The following is a 24,718-nucleotide window of genomic DNA, read 5'->3' on the forward strand; positions in this document are numbered from 1 at the left end:
TCCCTTGTGGTGGCGCCGCCGCCCGTTATGTTGCACTCGTGGTTTTGGCGTATAAATACTGATGCAGAATAATGACCAAATCCTGCAGTGTAAAAGGGGCCTTCATTTTTCACAATCCTTGTGTTGGCCGCTCTCATATGTGCTTTTTACCCCGATTACCGTAGCGTAATTGTGGTATAACGCTCTAATTGATTTCAATGGAGTCTCGTAGACCTGCGCTTGATCGCGGCATTTTATAACGCTGCCTTTTCTCTTTTACTGCGTTTAGCGCACCTAGTCCCCCATCACAATGATGGGGTGTGCTACATCCCGCTGTTGGAGGCACGAGTTCCAAAACGAAAGTAAAATAGCGGCGTTTTGCCGCCCGCATGTGTAAGAGTGACCTTAAGCTAACTTCACACTAGCGAGCGTGTTTTCGGGGCGTGAACCCCGCCTCCATATTGCGCTTGCCATCCATGTGAAATCATGTGATAACGGCCGTGTATCATGTAGAGATCCTCCGCTGCGGCTGTCAGCCATGGTGGAGGTCCACTGAGTCTCCCATTCTTTTCATAGGAAGACCTAGCCTGTGGCGCGATGCTGCCGCCAGCCCCATTGCCAAGAATGGGCGGTGTGATGCGAGGGCACGCAGGATGACAGAACGTGCCACGATTTGTTTCCCGCAGCACGGTGCCATGCAGGAAAACATCGCTGTGAACGGGGTCCATATTTGTGCGTCTCACTATGCACAAACCTCATGCAAGTCTATTGCCTGCGTGAAACCGAGCGGGGATTCTGTTATCAGGTTCGCGCTGACTGAACCGCGAGCGGCGCGGCCCCCCCGGACAGGGACGCCTTTTAACTCCGTGTTTTGTTCTGGAATGCTGCTGCATTTCAAAATATACCTGGAAGTTTGAGTCTAGTCATGGCGGCGGCCTCACCCCGCCCACTGCGTGCAGACTGACAGCTCTCTCCCTATACACAAGCAGGGGAAGGAGCTGTCAGTCTTGCAGTGGGCGGGGAGAGGCTGGCACAGCCGGCGGGTCAGGGGGGCAGTGCCAACCCGATGACAGAAGTCCTTGTAAGGTGGTCCTTCAGTTCTGAGACCACATTCGGTTCCAGAATCGTCACGTTGCTGTTCTGTCCGTTGCTGCAGGCTTTTTCAGAAGGCGCCCCGCAGGTAAAATTCTGCAACAGCTCTGCTGTGTATGAACTCGCCCTGAGGCCGGCCTCTCACGGGCATAAGCGTATTTACACGCGCGTTCATGCGGTTTTTACTGCCTATGTGTGCATGCCCCGCCTATAAAAACACGCAAACATGGTGCCATTGATTTCAATGGGCAATTACGTTTAATTTTTGCTGTTTTTGTTTACAACGTGCATGAAAATAGGGCATACTGGGGTTTTTACCTGAACAACGCAAATTTTTGCATCGGGTACGTAAAATACAGAAGCACAATGCATTGGTGTGAATTAGCCCCTAGGCGTATGTTCACACAGCGGGATTCGCAGCGGTAAACTCCGGAGTTGTTTACTGCCGCCAGGAGCAGCGCTTATCTCCACAGATCACTCAGGACTTGTGGTCACCTGCCGCTCTGCCAGCAGTTCCGGGAGGAGCCGCTAGGTGGCGAATTGCAGCGTGATGCCATGAAGGACGCTCTTGCTTGCCTTGTTACCACAGAGAGAGGTGGCAGTCAGGGTGTAGTAAGATGGCGGACGGTGATTACGAGTCGGTGCTGTGTGTGAAGCCGGAAGTTCACGTTTACCGGATCCCACCCCGAGCGTCTAACCGGGGGTACAGGTAAGTGGGGCGCAGGGAGTGCGGCGGAGGCTCTTGGACCGAGGTAACCGGTCTCCTACCTCCACAGAGCGGCGGAATGGCAGCTGGACCAGCCGGCCTGGAGCGGCCGCCTCCGCATCACGGCCCTGGGGAAGATGGCGTACATAAAGCTGGAAGACAAGAACTCAGGTGATGAGAAGACCCCCTGCGGGGTGTAACAATGTCAGCGACACCCCCATGGGTGATAGAGGGGGAGGGGCAGCAGGACCCCCTGCAGGGTATAATATCAGAGGGGGAGGGGCAGCAGGACCCCCTGCAGGGCGTAATATTAGAGGGGGACGGGCAGTAGGACCCCCTGCAGGGTGTAATATCAGAGGGGGACGGGCAGCAGGCCCCCCTGCAGGGTGTAATATCGGGCGGGGGGCAGCAGGACCCCCTGCAGGGTGTAATATCAGAGGGGGACGGGCAGCAGGACCCCCTGCAGGGTGTAATATCGGGCGGGGGGCAGCAGGACCCCCTGCAGGGTGTAATATCAGAGGGGGACGGGCAGCAGACCCCCTGCAGGGTGTAATATCTGAGGGGCAGCAGGACCCCCTGCAGGGTGTAATATCGGAGGGGGAGGGGCAGTAGGACCCTGTATATTATATGGTATAATGCCTGCAGACCGCCGCATCACCCTAATGCGTGTTATCTGGGCACAGACACCGTTGCATCTCCTGAATGAGGTAAAGATGGCGGCTCGGGGTGTGTATACTTTTGCACATTCTCACCTTTCTTCGTCTAGTTGCTTCTTATAAGGATGCAGCCTTAATCTCCGATGTTGGCGTTGTGGTTCCTGATTTCCCCGCTCAGCGCTCCGCGACTCATTAAAATTGTAGGAGGGGCGCCATTTTTTCTGCCCCTGAGCCGAGTCACAGCCGCTTGTTTCTTGATGATATATGGGGGTCAGCGCCCCCTTCAGGCAACAGTCAGCCCTCAGACCCTGATAGTGACACTCAAGGACCTGGGGGCGTATGTAAAGGGGCCCTCCTATAGGACCCCCAGTTACCAGAAGTTAGCGGTGCAGGAAGGGGGAGCACATGGCACCGCGGCGGTGAGACTTGTAATTGCAGGGTTAGCTGGGCAGCATGAGGGCGCACCTGGCACCACAGCAGTGAGATGTGTAATCACAGGGATAGCTGGGCATAAGGAGGGCGCACCTGGCATTGCAGCAGTGAGATGTGTAATCGCAGGGATACGGGGCATGAAAAGGGCGCACCTGGTACCGTAGCGGTGAGACGTGTAATTGCAGGGATAGCGGGGCATGAAGAGTGCACCCCTTTTCCCTCTCTCTGAGCGCTGCCCACTGCCTCGTCCCTCTCTCTGAGCGCTGCCTCGTCCATCTCGCTGCGCGCTGCCCACACTCCATCCAAGTGTCTGTAGTTCTCACCCCGGCCTCTGTCTGCAGGGGAGCTCTTCGCTCAGGCCCCAGTGGAGCAGTTTCCAGGAATCGCTGTGGAAAGTGTCGTTGATTCGAGCCGCTACTTTGTGATCTGCATTGAGGATGAGAACGGTGAGTGCGCGGTGGGCGTTACTTCGTACAGCGATTCTCTTCCATGTCCTATCTGCTCTTTTCCCTTCATCAGGGCGGCGGGCATTCATCGGAGTGGGATTTGCTGATCGCGGAGACGCGTTTGACTTCAATGTGGCTCTACAGGATCACTTCAAGTGAGTCTCAAAGGGGAAATCTATATAATGTTCTTTAATCTGATAGTCTGACAGTCTCTCCAGCACAGAACTGCACCAGAATGAGGAATATCACAACAGGAAAGAAACCAGAGCAGAGATTAATGAGGAAATCCCAGAATATGTGACGATGCGGCACTTGTCAGTTTCCTGCGCTGCAGTGTATAATATATAGCGTCTCTGGATCTTGTATAGTTATTGGACTGATGTGAGATAAAGGAGCCTCTGGAGGGTCCGTGCTTCCCCCTGGCTTCTTGAGTTGTTCTTCTTGTTACATTGTAATCCTTGTAGCAGGATTCTTTGATTTAATCCTGTCCGGGTTTTTCTCCTCCAGGTGGGTGAAGCAGCAGACAGAATTTGCAAAACAAGCTCAGAACCCGGATACTACACCGAAACTGGACCTCGGCTTCAAGGAGGGACAGACCATTAAGATCAACATAGCAGTACGTCTTATAGCGCTCCTACTGGTGTTCTATCAGCTAGGAAAGGCCTTTATCACTTGTCCTCATAGACTCTGAACAGAGAGGCACAAGCTCGATCACCGCTCCGTGCAAGCTCCTCCTCAGCACACAACTATTCGGATCCCCCTGGTCCAGTGATTGGTTGGGGTACTGGCGGTCGGGCTTCCATCATCTATGGGATAGGTGATGTGTATTCTGGGAAAAGTGCCAGCGTCCAGCAGTTTCCTTTTTGGGCTATATAATGCTAAGTCCTCAGCAGGGTCCTTTTTTTTCCCCAAATCAGTTTCGGTATAATGTGATCACTCTGTGATCTCCTGGGTGGCTGGTTTCCCGTGAACTACAGGATTACTTCAGATCCCATCTCCCACCAGGTTCCGCCCTTCTCATTCCTCTGTATGCCTTCCCCTAACGTATACAGTGCCACTGAATATATAACGTCTGCCTTGTGTAAATGACAAGAGCTGCAGTTATAAAGCTTCCCCCGACTCTGTCTATACTGTCTGTGTGTCTCCCATGTATGCCTATGGGATGCAGCATATAATAGATGGGTTTCTTCCTGTCCGTTCTCGCAGGCAGGAAAGCACACGATGAAACAGCATCTCGCAGATGTATGCTGGGGAGTCTGGGATTTAACATAATAGGTGCAGTGTGATGAGACTTCTCCTGTGCGGCAGGAAGCAGACAGCCCTTTAAATCGCACAGTGACACAGGGTAGTACTGCATGCTGAGTCCTATTAAAATGAATGGTTCTCAGCCTGCAGTTCCAATCTGGGCCCGAGCTTTCTAGAGCACAACAGCTAGAAGAGGGACAACACCTTTAATGACTCTAGGTTATTGCATTTCTTCAATTACCTATCTTCGCAGTGTTAGGACGCAGCCTTCCTTCTGGAGTCCATCTTTCATAGTTTCCATTTAACCCTTTGAGTGCCAGCTCTGACAGCTTGTTCCATCTCTTCCCTCAGAACATGAAGAAAAAAGAGGGCGTCCCTGTAGCTGCTAAACCGCGACCTCTGAGCAGTGGACCCAGCCTGCTGCCCCCACCACCAGGCACCAAAGCATCTCACCAGAGCACCTCTCAGCCGGCTGCTGACCCAGGTACTTCGCTTAATGTTGTGCCATAGAGCAACACAGAGAAGATTGACGGTGGAAAGAAACTCCAGTGTCCATATAATAGACCCCTATATCTGTTCTGAGAGAAAACAGAAATATATGATTGTGGCCGGGTTCACATCGAAACTACCGGCCAGAGGTTCCGTCATAGATCCAGTTCAAAATACCGGAAGAAAACGCACCGCATCAGCTCTTTTTCTTTCGTCCAAAAGCTGGTCGGAAAGCTGACGGGACCCCATTATAGCCAATGGGGTCCGTCCGACGCTGCTCATTTCTGTCCAGAGACGGAGCTGTTTGGCCACGGAGAGCTCCCTGAACGGAGCAGGAAAGCAGAACGCCAGGCGTAGTTGTGAAACCACCCTATCCCAGACTTAAAGGGGTATTCTGGGCTTTTACTGTGGATCAACAGTCTGCCACTTGGGATCCCTACTGATTGCGAGGCCTGTTGTTAGTGTAGTGAGCGCTGGAAGCAGATGGCGCTGTCCATTTTGCAACGGCCTGGTTTGGTACTGCAGACATGGCTCCCATAGAATTCAGTTGCAGCTGTCCTGTAGTACCAAACCAGACTGCTCCAATGTTGACAGCTCTACCTGCTTCTAGTGCTGTCTGCACTTACAGCGGGCCCAGTGATCAGCGGGAATCCTGAGCAGCAGACCCCTCCGATCACTTATTGATTACCTATTCTGCGTATGGATCATCAATAGTAGAAGTCTCAGAGAACCCTTTTTAAGTCTAATGCTCAGTATGAGCTCTTTATGTGGAACCTGGCTTCTTCTCTACTGCTTTTCTTGTGGATGGGTACAATATTAGCTGTTCTCCAATGATCTGGAGAATAACCTGTTAGGCCCTTTCACATGGACAGACCAATTGTTTAGATTGCTGCGGTTAGCGAGAATCTGAATGAATGATTGTTTTTCAGTTTGTGCATGCTTTTACACTAAACGATGAATGATAATTCGTTTGTTGTGCAGTTTATGCATGCCTAAAAACTGAACTACCAATCTGCCTATGTAAACGGGCAGTAGTTTATCTATAAACAACTGCTTGTTTTCCGTGAATGGAGGCAGGCGGGGCGGAACGATCCTCGGCCCGCTCCACCTCCATTCACTGAGTGATCGTTGTTCCTGTGTGAAAGTACAGGAACTATCATCGCTAAGATAACCTGTCAAGTATTTACACCTGACAGGTTATACCGTGTAAAAGGACCCTTAGAAGGCACTTGTTAAATAAATCGACATGTGGGCAGCTGGGGTGTACCCGTATGTCTGCTGTGAGGAGAAATCTGGAGTGGACCGTTTGGTTTATGACCCGTCCCATCCTTTGTTCTTCTGGAGATAAGCGGCATCACAGATGTTTGTCAGTAACTTGTTTGATTTACTCTGCTGTAGAGATGTTCATTCTTGTTTCTTCCACTACAGGGCTGCTCTTTGATTTTGGGAGTTTTTCTTCCAGCACAGAACAAGCGTCTTCTACAGACGCTTGGGGAGATTTCACAACGGCTTCAGGGTGAGTTGGATTCACAGTGGATTTACTTTTCAGTCAGTTCTTATCGCCCTTTTACATGTGCAGAGCGTTTACACAAAGACTTTACCACTAGATCGCGGGATTCTCCTCTGCTTCTCGCTCAGCACTTCACCTTCTATGGGAAGCGCTAAGCGGGGAGCATTTACACGGGACAAGAGGCCAGCAATCCAACAATGGCTTTTAAGCTGACTGAAAAGCTTAACAAACTGGACAAATAGTGAGCGATTATCACTCAAATTTGTTCATCTGAACGGACTTTGAGTGATCATCGTTACGTGTAAATGGGGCGTTATACTTGGGATCTGTGACACTGTGGGAGGGGCACTGTACTACTCATTCTTTTGGCCTGGGGCTTCATTATGGTTCCTGATTGGCTCTTCATGTTGGAGGATCTCCTTCTCTTTTCTTTGTAATGCGATTTTTCTCTGTTTTGTTCTCCACAGTTCAGCACCCAGTCAGCCGAGCTCTGGGTGGGTTCAGTTCTGATGGTTCATTCTGGACCTTTGTGCTATCCCTCTGTCGTGGGGGTCATTATCTGATGGGCGAGAGCAGCATTGGAGAATCTTGGATTTTGTGGACATAAGTAATGGTGTAGAGGCTGCACAGCTTCTGGCATCGCTCCTCTGGATTCAGTGATGGATGGCGTCTGATACAGATGGGAGGTTTTCTGTTCACTAACTTCTCTGGGTCGGTATCTCCCATGAAATGCTGCGTCTTCTCTACTCAGATATTGGTGTCTTCTGCTGCTGGGATCAGAATTTGTTTGGGAACCACATGGACCCTACTGGAGGAATGGTGCTCGCTTCTCCTGAGCTGGTGCTCCCGTCTTCTGGACAATCGCATGAGCCCTTTAAACTGTTTACTTAAAAATGGCACAACTCTGGACACAGAACAACCCCTAATCTCATGTGTGACCGGACTCATTCTAGTTTTATTTGGAAGACCTAATCATCTTATTCAGAGGCTATAAGTAGTCGCTGACTAAAACTGCCAGCAGAGAGTTAATCCCCAAAAAAGCAGTAAATGGTATCTCCAGTCTGAAGTTGGGTTTACGCGGTTAGTCGGCCTCTTTTGCTAATATTCTGTTTAGCCTATTAGATCTATCTGTATATGGGAAAGCTGGGTGAAATCCTATATTGTTGCCCTTGTGGATTCTTAATGGGCTGTCACTTCACCTCCCGTGTCTTGGGTTGCAGGAGTACATCCTCAGTTTCTGTATCCCAGGATACTTGGTAATAGCGGCCATGTTGGTAGGCACCCAGCGTTTTTAGAACCCTGAGGAATGACTGGATAGAACTTTTACCAGCTTGACAGTCGCTCTGTATTTTCTGCTGATGGTCCCTCCAGGGGTCTTTTGGCCAGTTGCTGTATCTAGAGTTGTGTACCCCCTGACCTAAGTGCTTGATGTTGGTGCCCCCACATCGCTTTCTGATCCTAGTGCCTTTTTCACCATGTTTGAATGTAGATTGGGGGCTTCTGCCGTCACCCTCCTGATGTGGACACACATGCCCTCCCCGCCGCTCCATGCACGCCTTCACATTTGTATATATTTCCACTCCTCTTCATAGCTTTTGGTGCAATGAAAATTTCCAAAGATTTTAAATGACTTTATGTTTTATTAGAGAATCAGATTATAAAGAGATTTATTTATAGTGAGAGGGTTGGTATAATGTTCCGGGACAGGACAGAAAGGATTTGAGTTTGATGCTGGCAAATCTATGTATTCTTTGCTTCCATCTGGCTTCATTTAGAGTATCGTTTTAGAGGTAAAATCTACAAATGAGTTGCACCATATCTTATACTCTAGTCACATCCAGAGCTGCACTTGTCATTTTGCTATCTCTTTCAGACTGCAAATCCCAGTGCTGTCCCCCTGCTGGTTGACTGTACACGGCTCTCAGCTGTGGGAAATGGTAAAATTTAAAGGGAACCTGTCATAAACTACAAGCAGCATATAGTAAGTTACTGTGCTTTATAGTTCAGGTGACGTGGAGTCCGGAGAGCACTCGCACGGTCCCCCACCCCGTTCTGTAGTGTCGCTCGGCGAAGTTAGCATGCACAGCCAGCATGACTCTCTATGGCGCTGTATGCGTTGACACCCCAGGAACGGGGGACCGGGTGAGTATGAAAAGAGGCTCTCCAGACTCCGTCACCTAAACTATAAGCACAATGACTAAAGGCCCATTTAGGCACAACGATTATCGCTCAAAAGACATCGTTGTCATTTACATCGCAAGATGATCACTCAAACGTTGGGCTCCGGAGGATGCAGAAGACAAGCTGGGGGCCGCTTGTTCTCTGCATACAGCTGTTCCCCGCTCCGAGCGCCCGGCTGTTATACTGGACCGCTCTGTTCTTCATACCCAGCCTGTCATCAGGGAACGGGATACAGTTATAACAATAGTATCAGCTGTATCCCGCTGTGAATCCCTGATAAGGCTTATGGTTGTCATGCTGAAAGACCATGATGAGCGGCGGATTAATGAAAACGGCACAGTGTCAGTGCAGTTACACATAACGATTATCGTTCAAAAGATGGCTTTTGATCGATAATTGTTATGTCTAAATGGGCCTTTAATTTATGGTGCTAATAGTTGACAGGTTTCCTTTAAGTAGGAACCACATGTATGGCCGTTGGGGGTCTCCCTTCCCTCTGACTTGCTCTCCATTGCCTGTTCTATGAAGTCCATCCCTAGTAACAGAGGCCCCAAAACAGAACACAGGAAATGCGTGGGTGCTGTCTAATGCTGCTCATAGAAGTCTACGAAGAGAGACTCTCAGTGATATTCTAGTGTTTGTCATGCAGCTACTGGAATCGCACCTACACTGCTCGGCCCTGGATGTGAGTGCAGTAGAAGACCTGTCACTCAGAATCGGCATTATCAAAGGAAATCAAAAGCCTTCCAAAGTGACTGGAGTAAAGGGCTGTCTGAGAGTTTCCAAAAGGGAAGAGACTGCAGTAAATGTTATAAAGTAAAGAAAAAAAACAATAACTCGCCCATTAAAGGGATTGTCTAGGATTAGAAAATCACGGCTCCTGTCTTCCAGAAACAGAGCTACACCTTTCCATGCGCTGGGTGTGGTGTTGCACATCAGCTCCACTGAAGAGTATAGGTTGAGTTGCACTACCGCACACAACCCACAGCAAGGAGTGGCGCTGCTTTCGGAAGAAAATAGTCATGTTTTTTTCAATTCTAGCCAACCCCTTTAAATTCCCCGCCAGTCTGTTTGCTTCAGGAATGATGTGGCACCTCTTGAGGCCAGTAATTATGTAGAGTGGTAACGTGGATATACGGTCCGACATCACTACAGCAAACTAAACAGACCAGCGGGGGGCAGTGGGGGTCCACAAGTGAGTAACACTTTTTTTTTTTTTTTTTTAATTCTTTGATATTTATTGCAGCTTGTTCCATTGTGTAAACTCCGACACCCCCTCTAACTTGTGATGTGATCATCACAGAAGCCATGTTTGTTGCCCCGGCTGAAGAGCTGACTATCTCTGGAGCGTTCAGTGTCCTCCCTTCTCTTATGTATAACATTCCCATCTTGTATATGGACCATTAATACCAGATCTTCCTTCAGACCAATGAAGTGTCGTTTTTCTGTAGCTGCAGTGATCTCTACTTTCGTGCTTTTACTAATAATCGGGTGATGTTCTGGATTTGCTGATTTTTAGGGCTTTTATCTCTTTTTAATATTTTTGTGAAATTTTATGAAGATTTTCTAATGTTGGAATAAAGTTTTATTTCAGTAACCCTAAGAAGCTGCATCGTCTTTCTCCATTCCTGTGTCAGATTTTCCCTAATGTCGTCTGAGTCATTATCTGGGTGGTTCGGGTGCCGGGTGACCACCACGAAGCGCCAATCCATTGCCCACACATCCTGATTGGCATATACACCTAATATTTATGTGCCTGTGTTTTCTTGTTCCCTCTCTTCAGCTGATCGCCCAGTGTGTCAGTATTCACTGGCATTCTGTATGGGAAGCAGAAAGCTCTGGATGAACAGGCAGAGAATTTCACAAATAAAAACAGAATGTAATAAGAGTTTATATGATGCCGAGGTTCCGTTTAGTTTTTTTTTTACATAACTCTACGAGTTTGTTGTTTGCGCCATCTAGTGTGTTTTATTTTTTTTTGTCTTGCTGTTATTTGTAGTGCTTGTATGATGTGATTCTCTACTAATAAACTGAATCAGCTGTTTATTGGGGGTTACGTAATTCTAAAAATGGCCCATTGAGGGAATATGCCTAATATTATTTAAAGGGGGTTTGCAGGACTAAGGCCTCCTGCACACTGGCGGGTCGGACCCCGCATGCAGGATTCCTGCAGCAGAGTTCGACCCAGTGCCCAGTCGGTGACCCCTGCATACCTGTCCGACGTCTGCTGCGGATGTGCCTGCCGCCACTGGGGAGTGCTGCGTATCCCACTATATTTCTGCAGTGCTCATTGCGGAAGTACTGCGGGACGGACGGCTTCCATTGACTTCATTGGAAGCCGGCCGTGTGTAACCTGCACAAAATCACAGCATGCTGTGATTTCTTCTCCGCGAGCGGAAAAATCGCAATCTATTTCTGCTCGTGGAGATGAAATGGTGTTTTGCCATTGAATGCTATGGGCAGTATTTGCTGCGGAGTCTGGAGGCGTAAGCCTGCCTCCGAGTCTGCAATGCATATACGCCCATGTGCAGGAAGCCTAAGATACTGATGGTTACGAATATAAGATCGGTGGGGTGCGTGGCTCGGGACCCCTGCCAATCAGCTGCTGCACCTGGATGAGCACCACAGCCTCTTCCCTGCATACCGGGCACAGTGCCGTACATCTTGTAGCGTCTGTACCTGATATAGAAGCTCAATCTCATTAACCTGAATGGGACTGAGTTGCTCTCACACCATGGGATGAATGAACAGAAGAGGCCGGTGTGCTTCTTCAATCTGCTGTTTGGCGGGGTTTTGAGGGATTGGCCCCCATCGATCTGATATTGATTCTATGATCAGGGGGGGTCATCAATATCTTAGACCCAGAGAAGGAGAATCTATACAAACCTTAAGGCTGCTCTCACACAGCCCACGGTTTACCACGGCTCCACGCTTACTGCGGTACAACGCCTCCCTTGATTTCAATGGGGCTTTGCAGACCAGAGCTCGAACACCGTTTCTAATGCTGCGATTTTCAAGCGCTGTCTGCTCTGTTTTCCCCCTTTTTAACGCTTCTCTTCACCCATCACAATAATGGGATGTGTTTAAAAAACAAAACAAAACACTGTAACGTGTTCAAACACGGGCGGTTTCGGACGCAGCGTTTTGTGAAAGCACGTGATTTTACTTAAAGCCTTAACGTGCTTTTACTCATAACGATGTGTCATTCCCACAAACGAACAGCGTCTAGGTTCGCTCGTGCAGCCGGTTGTATACAGGCAGATCGTTTAGTCGTTCATTCACTGTACTAGTTAATGACAACAGCTGGTATTTAAACCGAATGATTAATGAGTATAGATGATCGAGTATACTCGCTAAAGGCAATTTCTCGAGCGAGCATTGCCTTTAGCGAGTACCTGCCCGCTCGAGACTGCAGGTTCGGGTGCCGGCAGTGGGCACGGAGCTGCGGGTGAGAGCGGGGCGGAACGGAGGGCAGATCTCTCCCTCCCGCTGACTGCCTCTACTCACCGCTCCCCCACGCCGGCACCCGAACCTTCTGTCTCGAGCGGGGGAGATACTCGCTAAAGGCAATGCTCGCTCGAGCAATTGCCTTTAGAGAGTATACTCGCTCATCTCTATTAATGAGCCAATGATGATTTTTCTGCTTACATGAAATGAACAATAAGTGAATGAATTATCATTCATTGTTCGGTTGTTGGCCGTGAATGATTAGCGTTCAAATTTGAACAATTCAGTGATTTATTTAACTTTTTTTTTAATGATACTCGTTCCATTTAAACGCACCTTAAATCTCGCTATGTAATGTGAATTCTGGGGGTCACTGTCTGGAGGCAGATGATGGATCCTCCTGTTAGTGGGGAGCAATTTTACTTTTATGCAGGTGTTGTGGGGGGCGCTGTTCACCTGGGACTAGTATCTGGCATGCTGGATACTGGGACGCAGACCCGGATCGGTGGCTGGAGAAAGCTAATGTAGTGGTATGACATGAGGCTCCCTGCATCGTTACACATATGTTCTGGGTGATGAACGCTGTAAAGATGGTCAGATTGGGTATCACCCAGCTTTCCTGAATGGATATAAAAAAGAAACACCTTTTTGTAAATACGTTCCCCCAACCTCTTTTTAGAACTAGTTTGGCATTGTATGATAGACGACTGCAGCGTCTGCGCCTTCGGTGCCCTCGGGGTCCATCCTTCAGCGCCGCACCTCCTGCTCGCTGAGTTGAGCAGTTACTTCTCAGGTGTAATGGAGACAATGGAGCGGCGACCGCGTCTGTGACTTAAATTCATGAAGTTCTCTCCTGGCAACATCCTCCACCCCGTCAAACACAGGTTGTGCTGCTGCGGTTGTGTTTACCAGCCGCACAGGGCTCCATGTTAATAAGCTTAGATCCCAGGGATTACTGGGCTTCACTACCTGGTAACCAGGGCGCAGAACAAAAGACCTTAAATTGATTGATTGTGTGCGGGGTGGGGATGACAGCCACCTGCTTCCAAGGAAAGTGACCTGGCCAGACGCACAGAAGCCACCGACTGGCAGGGACCGGGCAGCTGAGATTCCTGCACACAGGTGAGTGGGCTATCGCTGCTGCCCAGAGGGGGCACATGGTTTCACACATCTGCGTTCACAGCACATATAGACGCTTTACTGCAGCATGATGCTGTTATTTGGACACTCTTAAATCATAGACAAAAACTAAAATCGCTGTTCCCATCTATTCAGTGATGAGTTCAGGCCATTGGGGCCAGTATATGTCATCCTAAGCCTCCTAAGTGTAAATGTTGGGAATATTGCTTGACATATGCCACTGTATAGGCAGGCACGTTGCCCATAGACTCCTATGGAAAAAAACAGCACAGTATATAGGTTTTTTCAGGGTGCATGTGCATATATGGCCGGATGCTAGTTGCCCCCGTGCAAAAACCACCGCGCAGCGCTCCTTCGTGAGAACGGACGAGAATAGGAGCGCAGCAATTTTTTCTTTCCAGTTGGATCATTCATCTGCGTGGAAAAAAAAATCTGCTATTATGGAAACACAGCAAATGGCGCTAAAATACAGTCATATAAAGAGGCCCAACGAGCGGCTGCATCTTTCTCATACAGTTCAAAAATACATATATTAGCCCGATGGAGGCCAAAATGACACTTTTTTTTGTCTCCATTGAATGAAAGGAGTCTTATAGATTAGTGTATAAGTGAGGCGCTGTTCTCTTCGTACACGCGACGTAGTGCCTGGTCTACATTCACACTTGGCATCTGTTGGCGGTTTTAGAAGAGTTTCTGAACCGCAAAAAAAACCATCTTTTAGAAACTGGAGTTTTAATGCAGTTTTCTTTTGATAGAGTTCAGAAATGCACCAAAAAATGGCAGGTGTGAGTGTAGCCTTAGACTAGATTCACATGAACATATAGGCATGCGAAAAATAAAACCCATTGTTCGGTCACGCAAAAAAAAAAAACGCAGCATGCTGTATTTTCCTGCGCATTTATGCGGAGGATGAGAGCATTTTGAACTCTTGAAACTATTGGCGATCTCAATGGCTGTTCGCATCGGCGCATGTTTTTTTTTTAAGCACGACTTGAATGAGCAAAATACAGTAAAATACGTTGATGCGTGCAAAAATAGGCAATGCCTATTCTGCAAAAATCCGCACAAATATGCTTATGCTGGTGTGAATCCGGCCTTACTGTGATGTAAACAGGGCCATATTGATGAATTCATGCAGTTCTTGATGTAGCCGCCATGTTGGCTCGCGCAGCCTCCGGCGTTTTACTACATTGATTTCTTTCAGGTTGCACCTTGTCAGAGCGACTTGGCGTAAAGAAACATGGCGGCCGCTCAGAGAACTCGTCCTCCTGTCTGAAGGTTTATCATATGCTCCCAGCAGCTTTAATCTTCACATGACCTATGGCTGCTGGGACTTCTGGTTCAACCCGTCTGTAGTTGAGGGTGACTTGTGCACGGACGCGGCGCTGGATTTAAGGATCTTTTCATTCTGTGCCAGGACAAATAGTAGGATCATGGGTGGGAGGCCATTAAACCTTCCGAGAACAGAGACAACGGCTCTGTTTGCGAACACAATTAGCTGAAGGTTGTCAGTCGTCGCGCTGCTTAGATGTGGCGCAGGGAGGGTTAATAGGGAGCATATAGCACTTCTGTTCCTGTAAGTGGAGGATTAGCGGGTGCGCTGACCGGTCACTGTGGCGTCTGAGCCGCTGCAAGCTCTGATGCTGACGACTCCTTACTGTAACCTCCTGAGTCAAGGTCAAGAGTGCAGTCTAAGGCCACGTTTACGTGGGTGATAAAAGCGGGCAAGTTCTGCGCGCTTGTGAGACGCACAGAGCCCGCGTGTTGTAATTAACCAGAATTTACAAGGGCTGATTTTGCATGAGTGGTTTTTCTCGTAGCAATGTTGCAAGATAGAAACGTCGCAGCGTGCCCTGTATTTGTTTTGGTTGATGGCGTTCATTTTTTCTATGGCTGTAAAAAATAAAATTGCTTCTTCCTCGCATGCTGATGAGCTCTCCCTGCGACCGCGATGCAACCTTTTTTTTTTTTACGGGATGCAGCGATGCAATGCGTTTTTCTTGTCAAACACATCATAATCGCAGGGGGATTACAAGTTTAGAAGCGTGATATCGGTCTCGGGTTTCTTGGATGGATATATCGCGCTCCCTCGTGTAAATTCAGCAAAGTCGCACATGCGCGGTTTATTCATTTCTGTATAGTCCCTTAAGCGGACTATATACAGCCAGCATACGCAGCCATATTATCCCAGGGTGCAGCACACACTGCCGAGTTTTTACATGCAGACACGGACTGTGTGAAAAACTCATGGCGTGCGTTACTCTGATCCGTTTAGCGATTCCAGTCAACAAGGAGAGGAAAAAATGGACGTTGCACACATGCAAAAAACCCAACAAGAATTTGGTTTGGTTCAGTTTGTTTTTTATGCGGATGTGAGAAATGGAGAACGTACAGAGGAAAGAAAAACGGACACGGGCGGAATATGGAGGGCACACAGTGCTGCACATGTATGAAAATGTCTGCTTTTTGCGCATTTTTTTTTTTAATAGGCTGTTTTGAGTGGTACGCTGACTCTCAGGGTCTTGGTGGCCACTGTGCTCTCTGGGTGAGGTCACACGGTGGTGGGACACTGTTCCCCTTGTGTTTGCGGTTGCCATGGTGATGGTTCCCGCCTGTGTTTACAGGTGCTGTTTATCAGATAACAGAATGGCACCTTGTGCTGCACCCAATACAGCCGCCCATCACTACCGACTGGTGACCAACTGGCAGCGCTGACTGCTCTGCTCACAGTGAGCGGCTGCACTCTGCCTGCAGGGGGCACTTGGTCTGTGCATAAAATATTAAAAAACTTGGTGATATACCGTTGCGTTGTGTGCGCCAATATATATATATTAGAAGATATACCGCTGCGCTGCATGGCCACTTTATGCAGTCCTGGAATATATGGTCGCGGCACCGCACTGCTCTGAAAGCTGTCCAAGAAAATCTGTTGCCCATAGCAACCAATCACAGCGCAGCTTTCATTTTACTTCAGCGATTCTTTTTTTCCGTGCGAATGATCTGTTGTGCATCCGTGCGGAAAAACCATTGAATCCGCGATCTCCTGCATTTAAAATTCATTTACGCAATGAAAATTCTGCAGTGGAAATTCACATGCGGAATCGGCGCGGGCCGCGTGATGTGAACGGGCCCAACTGTGCAAAACGTACAGCAAGCAGCGCAGGTAGAACATGTGATAGCGCTCCATTCACAGTGCAGACACGCGATGCTTTTGCGAGCGTTTATACGCCTCCGCTCGTGTACAGGCGCCCTGGCTGCGGGGGCTGATGCCGACTTGCAGGCAGGTTTTAAGCTATTTTCAATTCCGTGACAAAATCGTCCGCCAGTCTGCAGAGTTTACCGCGGCTTGTGATGCATCGTGAGGCCTACGCCGTCCCATGGGAAAGGCCTCTTTGGGGCTCCTGCACGCTGGCGAGGGCGATATCGGGCCCTGATATCGCAGTCCTTCTGAACCCCCTGGATGCGAGGCGTTTTCACATGAAAGCATCCCTGCAGGGGGTCCCGGGGGATCGCCATGTCCTGCCATTCTTTTCAATGCAGTCGGCGCTGCTGCCATTGGCCCCACTGATAACAATAGACGATATCGCAAAAAGGAACAACATGCTGCGATTGTTTTTCACGCAGCGTCGCAGAAGTGAAAACATTGCAAATGAGAATAAAAACCCTGAAAATCATTGGTTTCATAATCATGTGTTTTTCACTTATTCACTCGTTGCGCGGTTTTCCTCGCCAGTGTGAAGGAGCCCTCCTGCAATGTGCCAGTCGGCAGCCATGCAGAATCCGTGGTAGGGAGCCACTTTTTTTTCTCCCACAGTTCTGTAATGGCCGTGCGGCGTACATTCCCACGGGCAGTAATAGGATGCGGGTTCCATGTTGTCTCTGACGTTACGCCGGAGCTGCGATTTACCAGTTTTGCGCCGTGGTAAATGGCCGTGATGTTCTTACAGGTGAAGATAACTATGTAACGCCCCAAAACCGCGTGGCGTGAGCGCTCCCCTGCGGTTGTCGCGTGGGGTGAGCGCTCCCCCGCGGTTGTTGCGCGGGGTGAGCGCTCCCCTGCGGTTGTCGCGCGGGGTGAGCGCTCCCCTGCGGTTGTCGCGCGGGGTGAGCGCTCCCCTGCGGTTGTCACGCGGCGTGAACGCTCGGCTGCGGTTGTCGCGCGGCGTGAACGCTCCCCTGCGGTTTTCGCGCGGCGTGAGCGCTCCCCTGCGGTTGTCGCGCGGCGTGAGCGCTCCCCTGCGGTTGTCGCGCGCTGTGAACGCTCCCCTGCGGTTGTCGCGCGCCGTGAACGCTCCCCTGCGGTTGTCGCGCGCCGTGAACGCTCCCCTGCGGTTGTCGCGCGCCGTGAACGCTCCCCTGCGGTTGTCGCGCGCTGTGAACGCTCCCCTGCGGTTGTCGCGCGCCGTGAACGCTCCCCTGCGGTTGTCGCGCGGCGCCTTGAGGGTTTTTAGCAAAATCGCCGCACAACCGCAGCCGCGATCCAACGGGTTATTGCGGTAAAAATCCGCTATTTGGCCGCATATTCTGAATGGCGCTCAGCCGCGCACAGTTAGGACGGCGCCCCCTTCTGTCACGTCACCGCCGACCCTCCTCCGTGCAGCCGGGCTGGGCGGGCCGCATCCAAGCCGCGGACTTTCCTGGAGCCGCTGCCGGGCAGCATGTGAGGCTGGCGGCCGGTCCGGGGCGAGAACTGCAGGCAGCGGGATGGAGATGTCGGAGCCTGGAAGGTGAGAAGCCGCGGCTCAGACCCCCGGGTACCCCAACATATCTGAGCCCTGGGTACCCCAACATGAGTCCTCAGCAGCTCCTGTACCCTGATATGTCACCCCCCCCCCATGCACCCCGAAATATCCGAGTCCTCAGCAGCTCCATGTACCCTGAAATATCTGATACCCCTTGTGTATCCCAATATACCTGAACCCTTACACCCCTAAATATCGAGCTCCCCTTCTGCACCCCACAATATCTGAGCCCCTCAAGGCCCCCCTTTGTACTACAGTAAGTAGAGGCTGCGTACCCCAGATATGACATGAGGACCCCCAGATCTCTGATCCAATATCAGTGTCAGATCATTGCCCCCCCCCCCCCCCCCCCCCAAGACACCCGGCGCTCCCCCAAACACTGTTACTCTAGAGCCCCCTCGCTCAGCTCCAGGTACCCCAACCTATGAGGAGTGCCGGCTCTATCCCATAGGATTGTAGAGCTGAACCCCAACTCCCTGAGTACCCCAAATTTCCAATTTAATGAATACATCTGCTTCCCCTTCATGCCTTTTAATTGGCTGTTCCACCCTCCAGCAGTAGGGGGCTCCCCGTAGCAGTCTACAGAGGGGCTGCTGGGTGATGGTTGTACCACCTTCCAGCAGTACGGGGCTCCCCATAGCAGTCTACAGAGGGGCTGCTGGGTGATTGTTGTACCACCTTCCAGCAGTAGGGGGCTCCCCATAGCAGTCTACAGAGGGGCTGCTGGGTGATGGTTGTACCACCTTCCAGCAGTAGGGGGCTCCCCATAGCAGTCTACAGATGGGCTGCTGGGTGATGGTTGTACCACCCTCAAGCAGTAAGGGGCTCCCCGTAGCAGTCCACAGATGGGTTGCTGGGTGATGGTTGTACCACCTACCCGCAGTAGGGGGCTCCCCATAGCAGTCCACAGATGGGTTGCTGGGTGATGGTTGTACCACCTACCCGCAGTAGGGGGCTCCCCATAGCAGTCCACAGATGGGCTGCTGGGTGATGGTTGTACCACCTTCCAGCAGTAGGGGGCTCCCCATAGCAGTCCACAGATGGGCTGCTGGGTGATGGTTGTACCACCCTCAAGCAGTAAGGGGCTCCCCGTAGCAGTCCACAGATGGGTTGCTGGGTGATGGTTGTACCACCTACCCGCAGTAGGGGGCTCCCCATAGCAGTCTACAGATGGGTTGCTGGGTGATGGTTGTACCACCTACCCGCAGTAGGGGGCTCCCCATAGCAGTCCACAGATGGGCTGCTAGGTGATGGTTGTTCCATCTGTGGATCGCTTCTCCTGCTGGGATTTGCGCCTTCGCTTGAAGACGATCATTTGAGGCTCAAAATTAGTTTTTGTCATCGGCTAATTCTTTGATTGCAGCATTCACCGTTCTCCCTGTAAAATCTGCAAGAGGAGGGGGGCAGGATTGGGAGAATAGAGAATTAGGGGGCAGGATTGGGAGGATACAGGATTGGGGGTACGAGAGGAGGGGGACAGGATTGGGAGATATGGGATAAGGAGAGGCAGGATTGGGGGGGATATAGGTTTGGGGGGTACAGGAGAAGGGGGACAGGAATAGGGGATACAGGAGAAGGGGGGGCAGGATTGGGAGGCCATAGGAGTGGGGGTACAAGAGGAGGGGAGACAGGATTGGGGGGTACAGGAGGAGGCGGGTCAGGAGTGGGGGATATGGGAAGAGGGGGGACAGGATTGAAGAGTATGGATGGAGGTTAGGCGGGTCAGGAATGGGGGGTACAGGAGGAGGGGGGACAGGAGTGGGGGGTACGGGAAGAGTGCGGAATACGGGAAGAGGGGGGACAGGATTGGGGTGGATGCAACAGATCTTCCCTTATAAAGACAGCACAAAGTCTCCCTGATGATAAGTGAATTCACTGACTTGCGTTAGGACTGATGACTTCCTTTTATAATCCTGACCCCCCTCGGTATTGCCCACTACAGTCACACGTGACCCTAGATGTTTGGAGTTTCCATGGCTACAGTCTCTGGGGGTAACAATGATTCCCCCCAGCTCCTGCAATGTCTCCATTCATTGTGCCCATTGTCTTGGTGTGGAGGGCTCTGGGAGGGGCCGGCCTGACAATCCGGGGGATGAACGAGGAAGGGCCTAAGCAGATTTACTGCTAATCTGAGTGGCTGCACTGTGCACAGGGGGCAGCGAGCCGTGCTGCCCATGGGCGCCTGCTGCCACCTTACTAGGACTTCACTGCAGGACCGCAGCTTCCATCCTTGGAGGCACCTTAGGAGTTGTGGCATCAATGAGTGCAGCAGTAGAGGAAGAGGAGACTCGAGACTCCACTGAGCAGAGGCTGGAGGCTGTGATAGAGGTTGGTGCCCCCTGAGTTATAGGACCACATTGTGGGTGGACATAGTGCCCACCGCCCGCTCTGCTGACAAGCCGTATGGCTGATTCACTTCTGTGCTGTTACGCCCACTTGGGGGTTCATTCTTCTGTAAATGGGGTGCAGTGTGCAGGGGTTTAGTGTAGTACTAATCAGAATTAGTTGTCTTATAAACTGGAGCATAAGATGTGAGGAGTTTTCTTCTGACTGATTGAGCAGCCATGTTGATTTTACATCTCTGGCGCCAAAATGATCGGATCCAATCACACAAAATGTTCTGATTTATAGACAGAATGTATCAGAGGAGTCTTGAGGATGGAGGCGTACCGGACAGGTTAGAGCACTCTGCGCCATCTGTGTACTGGATATATCCGTGTGGACTGTAGGGGATCCGGCTGGACGTTCACTTCAGATCCCCCTATCCAACCGCCGGGAAATGAGAGATAAATGTCCTTAGAAATACACAGGGAACCCCACACTGTCCGCAGCTCGTCATTCAAAGCATTCATCCACAGTCACAGTTCTTATTTCTCCTCCCTCATGTAGGCGCTGTCTGCCCGGGTGCTCGGATCCTCAGAAGAGAAGACTCTCATTCTCCGTGGAGACCCTACTGACCCCCTGCCTACCCGTCTACCAGCTCGTATCCGTAAGATCGTTACCAGGAACCTGAGCCCACCACCCGGCCCTGGTGAGTACCCTGTACCCCTCTCCGAGTCTTGGGGTTACTTCCCTTCTCATACTGTTACGCAGAAGTGATGACTGACACAAAGACACCTTGAATTTGTGGGGTTCAGGGGCATATGAATCAGATCTTATTATATACTGCTATGTATATAGGAAAACATGCTGGACTGGACACATACATGTAGACTACAACTCCCAGCATCCACATACAACTGCTTGCAGTGCATGCTGGAAACTCTAGTGTTAGTTATCTCTTGATACATCATTGAGACCCAGCAGAGATAAGATTATCGGGTTTCATGAGCTGAAACCCCTACTGGTTCTCAGTTCCAGAGACCTCATCTAATACGTAGGGTGGTCCTTCAAGCAGAGCACTACTTCTGGGAGGTGTGTGGTGGTGCCGGGACATTACTGGTTAGTGTAGGTGTTTGACAGCTAGAGTAGTCTTCAGATAGTTCTGCCCTATGTGAAGGTAATGCCGTTTTGACCTGTTGTGTTAAAAAGTAGAAACCCGCATCACAAACTTCAAAATGCCAATAAGGCTCCTGTCCACGGGCGAATTTTCATTGCGTTCCCTGCGGTGATAATCCGGCCGCGGGGAACGCAGTGAACGCTTTCTATAGCGTTGCTATGGAAAGCGTAGCCCCCCTGTCCACGAGCGGAGAATCATAGCGTAGCATGCTGCGATTTGCCACGATTCTCCGCGGTGAGCCTATCTGTCAGATAGGCTCAGTGCGAAGAACCATTAGCTGTCTCCTGCTCCCCGGCGGTGGCTCCTGCAGCGGAGATTCGTCACGGAATATCGCTACGCCTGTGGACAGGCAGCCTAAGTGTTATTCTTTATCTTATATAAATTAAGAGGGATTCCATATATTAAATACATGTAGCGACGTTTTGGACTCAGTTGTCCCTTGTGGAGCTAGAGGAACAGTAGAGGATGATTACACATATCCGTTATCCATGAAGGGGATTCCAATCCCCAGAGGAGCCCACCAGGCATGTATATCAAACATTTCAGGAAATAGTATATATGACTATATGTAATTATCCTCTACTGTTTATCTAGCAAGATAAAAGGACAACAGTTTGAAACATTGCTATATGTCCTCCACATATGGAATCCCTTTTAATAACACTTATTGGCATCTCAATGAAGTCCATATTGCATTTTTCTCCTTCTTCACACGATATATTGCAATTGAGTCTTTAAGAAAGTAAAAGTCCTAAATCCACACAGCAAGTACTAAACAATGACGCTGTAAGTAACAGGTGTGACACTATATTAATGCTGTTGTGATCCTTAGCATTCGCTCTTATCGCTGTGTTCTTGGCTTGCGCAGGTCTCGCTGCAGACATGTCGTCACTTCTCTCTCTACAAGAGGAAAACCGCATCCTACAACAAGAGCTGTCGCGGGTGGAGGATCTCCTGGCGCAGAGTCGGGCAGAGAGAGATGAGTTAGCCATTAAGTACAATGCAATAAGTGAGAGGGTAAGATTGAATTCTGCAGCCATAATATCAGATCTAAATGTTTTCTGCTCGATACTGTGGCTGAAATTTTATTTCTTTAATAACGCTGCAGGATGTATAGTTACATCCTGCATATTCAGGGTGTGTATAGAGGGAGATCGCGGGGCGATCCCGCTCCATACAACGTGGGTACCAGCTGTTTCTTAAAGCCGACATCCGCTCGCAACAGCTCCAATAAGCCGCACCACTTATCGGAGCTGTTAACCTTTTAAATGCTGACGTCAATTCTGACAGTGGCATTTAAATGCCCCGACTGATGTACAGGGGTCCCATACGACTCCTCACGATGAAATCTCGGGTTGTTCTGGCAGCCAGGGGCTTTCTGAAGAGCCCCAGAGCTGCCATTGTAGAGTGCCTATCAAATCGTGATATGATGTAACCCTATGGAATTACATCATACTGCAGGAGCGATCAAAGCATTGCACATTTATAACCACTATGGCTTCTAAAGATGACTAAAGAGATTTAAATGATTTAATGAGATTAAAATTGGTGGCTACGAAACTGACAACACATAAACATACAAGTGCACAAACCGTAATATCCAATGACTTAACTGGTGGAAGCTTGATATAGTAAGTGGAGATCCTCAGCACTCAAGCAGTTCCCTTTTAGGCGAGGTGGAATAAGATGCAAAGCCACTCGACAGGCTTGAACTAAAAAACAAACAAACAATAGTCAAGAGATTTGTAGCAGAGATGTGGCAGGATGAGTGGTGAAATTTTAATAAAACAAAATTTTATTCTTCTGTGAAAAAGGCTGCTTGAGGCCGAAAACATAGTTTTTTTGTTTTTTTTTAAGATCATGGAAGAATAAAATTTTGTTTTATTGAAATTTCACCACTTATGCTGCCACATCTCTGCTACAAATCTCTTAACTGGTGGAAGGTGATTAACTCGAGACAGAACCAATACTTGACCAACAGTTGGGTTTATTACAGTTTTTACTCATCAGAGGAGCAGATTGCATTTGTGACCTCCAAGTATTGGTGAAGTATTTGTTCTGTCTCGAGCTAAACATCTTAGCTGGAAATTGAAACTGCCTTCCAGTATTTTATGTGAAGGTCTTTCCGTTAATTTTCAGACTTCTCTGCCCCAGTGACTTATGTCCCCTATGGAAAAGTCAAAATAAGTTTAAAAAAGTTTTACTAATCATTAAAAAAAATAAAAGGTAATAAAAGTTTTTTGAAAAACTTTTGCCATATTTATAATAAAAATCAAAATAATAAAAAAAAATACATATTAGGTATTGCTGCGTCCATAAAAGTCTGATCTAGCAAAATAACTCATTATTTACCCCGCACGGTGAACATCAGAAAAAAAAAGCGCCAAAATTGCGCTTTTTTTTTTTTTTTGGGGTCACCCTGTCTCCAAGATAAGGTGCAATAAAAAGCAATCAAAAAATCGTATGTATTCAAAAATGGTACGAATAGAAACCAGAGGACATCCTGCAAAAAAATAGCCCTCACACGACAGCGATGGAAAAAGAAAAAAGTTATGGCTGTCAGAAGATGGCGGCAGAAAATATTTAAAAAAAAATTAAATATCTTTGAAAAAAATAAAAGTAGTATATAAATATATATTTGGTATCGTAGTAATTGTACCGACCCATAGAATAAAGTTATCATGTTATTTTTGTTGCAGTGTGTACGCCGTAGCAAAAAGACGCACCCAAGGATGGCAGAATTTTGGGGTTTTTTTTCCATTTCACCCCACTTAGAATTTTTAAAAAGTTTTTCAGTAGATTATATTAGAGATGAGCGAGCATACTCGTCCGAGCTTGATGCTCGTTCGAGTATTAGGGTGCTCGAGATGCTCGTTACTCGAGACGAGCACCACGCGGTACTCGTCTCGATTAAACGAGCACTGACCATTGAATTCAATGGAGCCGGCAATACAGCCGGCTCTATTGAAAGCAATGGGCTGCCGGCATCTAGAAATGTGTAAAAATAAAAAATATATATATACTCACCTGGTCCCGGCAGAACGATGTTAGCCCATTGAATTCAATGGAGCCGGCAATACAGCCGACTCCATTGAAAGCAATGGGCTGCCGGCGATCGCGGGATGAATTGTCGGGAAGGGGTTAAATATATAAG

The 24,718-nt window shown here is 49.2% G+C and overlaps 2 protein-coding genes across 5 annotated transcripts in view; both read left to right on the top strand.

Moving 5' to 3' along the window:
- The first annotated feature begins 1,638 nt into the window (after window positions 1–1,638).
- On the top strand, window positions 1,639–10,780 carry NECAP2 (NECAP endocytosis associated 2). Its single transcript, XM_066606329.1, has 8 exons — window positions 1,639–1,780; window positions 1,848–1,948; window positions 3,207–3,311; window positions 3,385–3,466; window positions 3,819–3,927; window positions 4,908–5,040; window positions 6,474–6,561; window positions 7,023–10,780. The coding sequence occupies exons 1-8, from the start codon at window positions 1,689–1,691 to the stop codon at window positions 7,063–7,065; spliced, it is 753 nt and encodes a 250-aa protein (XP_066462426.1). The 5' UTR covers window positions 1,639–1,688; the 3' UTR covers window positions 7,066–10,780.
- A 2,301-nt stretch (window positions 10,781–13,081) lies between these two features.
- The window catches only part of CROCC (ciliary rootlet coiled-coil, rootletin), a 47,005-nt gene continuing 35,368 nt past the window's right edge, over window positions 13,082–24,718 (top strand). For 2 of the 4 annotated variants that reach the window (XM_066606330.1, XM_066606331.1), the window contains exons 1-3: window positions 20,293–20,393; window positions 20,955–21,096; window positions 22,433–22,581. In XM_066606330.1, coding sequence (XP_066462427.1) covers window positions 20,325–20,393; window positions 20,955–21,096; window positions 22,433–22,581 — 360 coding nt within the window. In that variant the 5' untranslated portion in view covers window positions 20,293–20,324. Of the gene's footprint in view, window positions 13,306–17,922; window positions 18,051–20,292; window positions 20,394–20,954; window positions 21,097–22,432; window positions 22,582–24,718 lie in introns of those variants that run through there. The other 2 variants (XM_066606333.1, XM_066606334.1) reach the window with 2 other exon arrangements.

The sequence above is a fragment of the Eleutherodactylus coqui genome, chromosome 6 (genome assembly GCF_035609145.1).
Source record: "Eleutherodactylus coqui strain aEleCoq1 chromosome 6, aEleCoq1.hap1, whole genome shotgun sequence".
NCBI lineage: Eukaryota > Metazoa > Chordata > Amphibia > Anura > Eleutherodactylidae > Eleutherodactylus > Eleutherodactylus coqui.

What these genes read in the sequence shown, in the direction of transcription:
- NECAP2 (XM_066606329.1), top strand. Translation starts at nt 1,689, where the DNA reads ATGGCGGACGGTGATTACGAGTCGGTGCTGTGTGTGAAGCCGGAAGTT. An exon ending in GCTCTACAGGATCACTTCAA is followed by an intron (nt 3,467 to 3,818) that starts GTGAGTCTCAAA and finishes TTTCTCCTCCAG; the next exon opens with GTGGGTGAAGCAGCAGACAG. An exon ending in GATTTCACAACGGCTTCAGG is followed by an intron (nt 6,562 to 7,022) that starts GTGAGTTGGATT and finishes TGTTCTCCACAG; the next exon opens with TTCAGCACCCAGTCAGCCGA.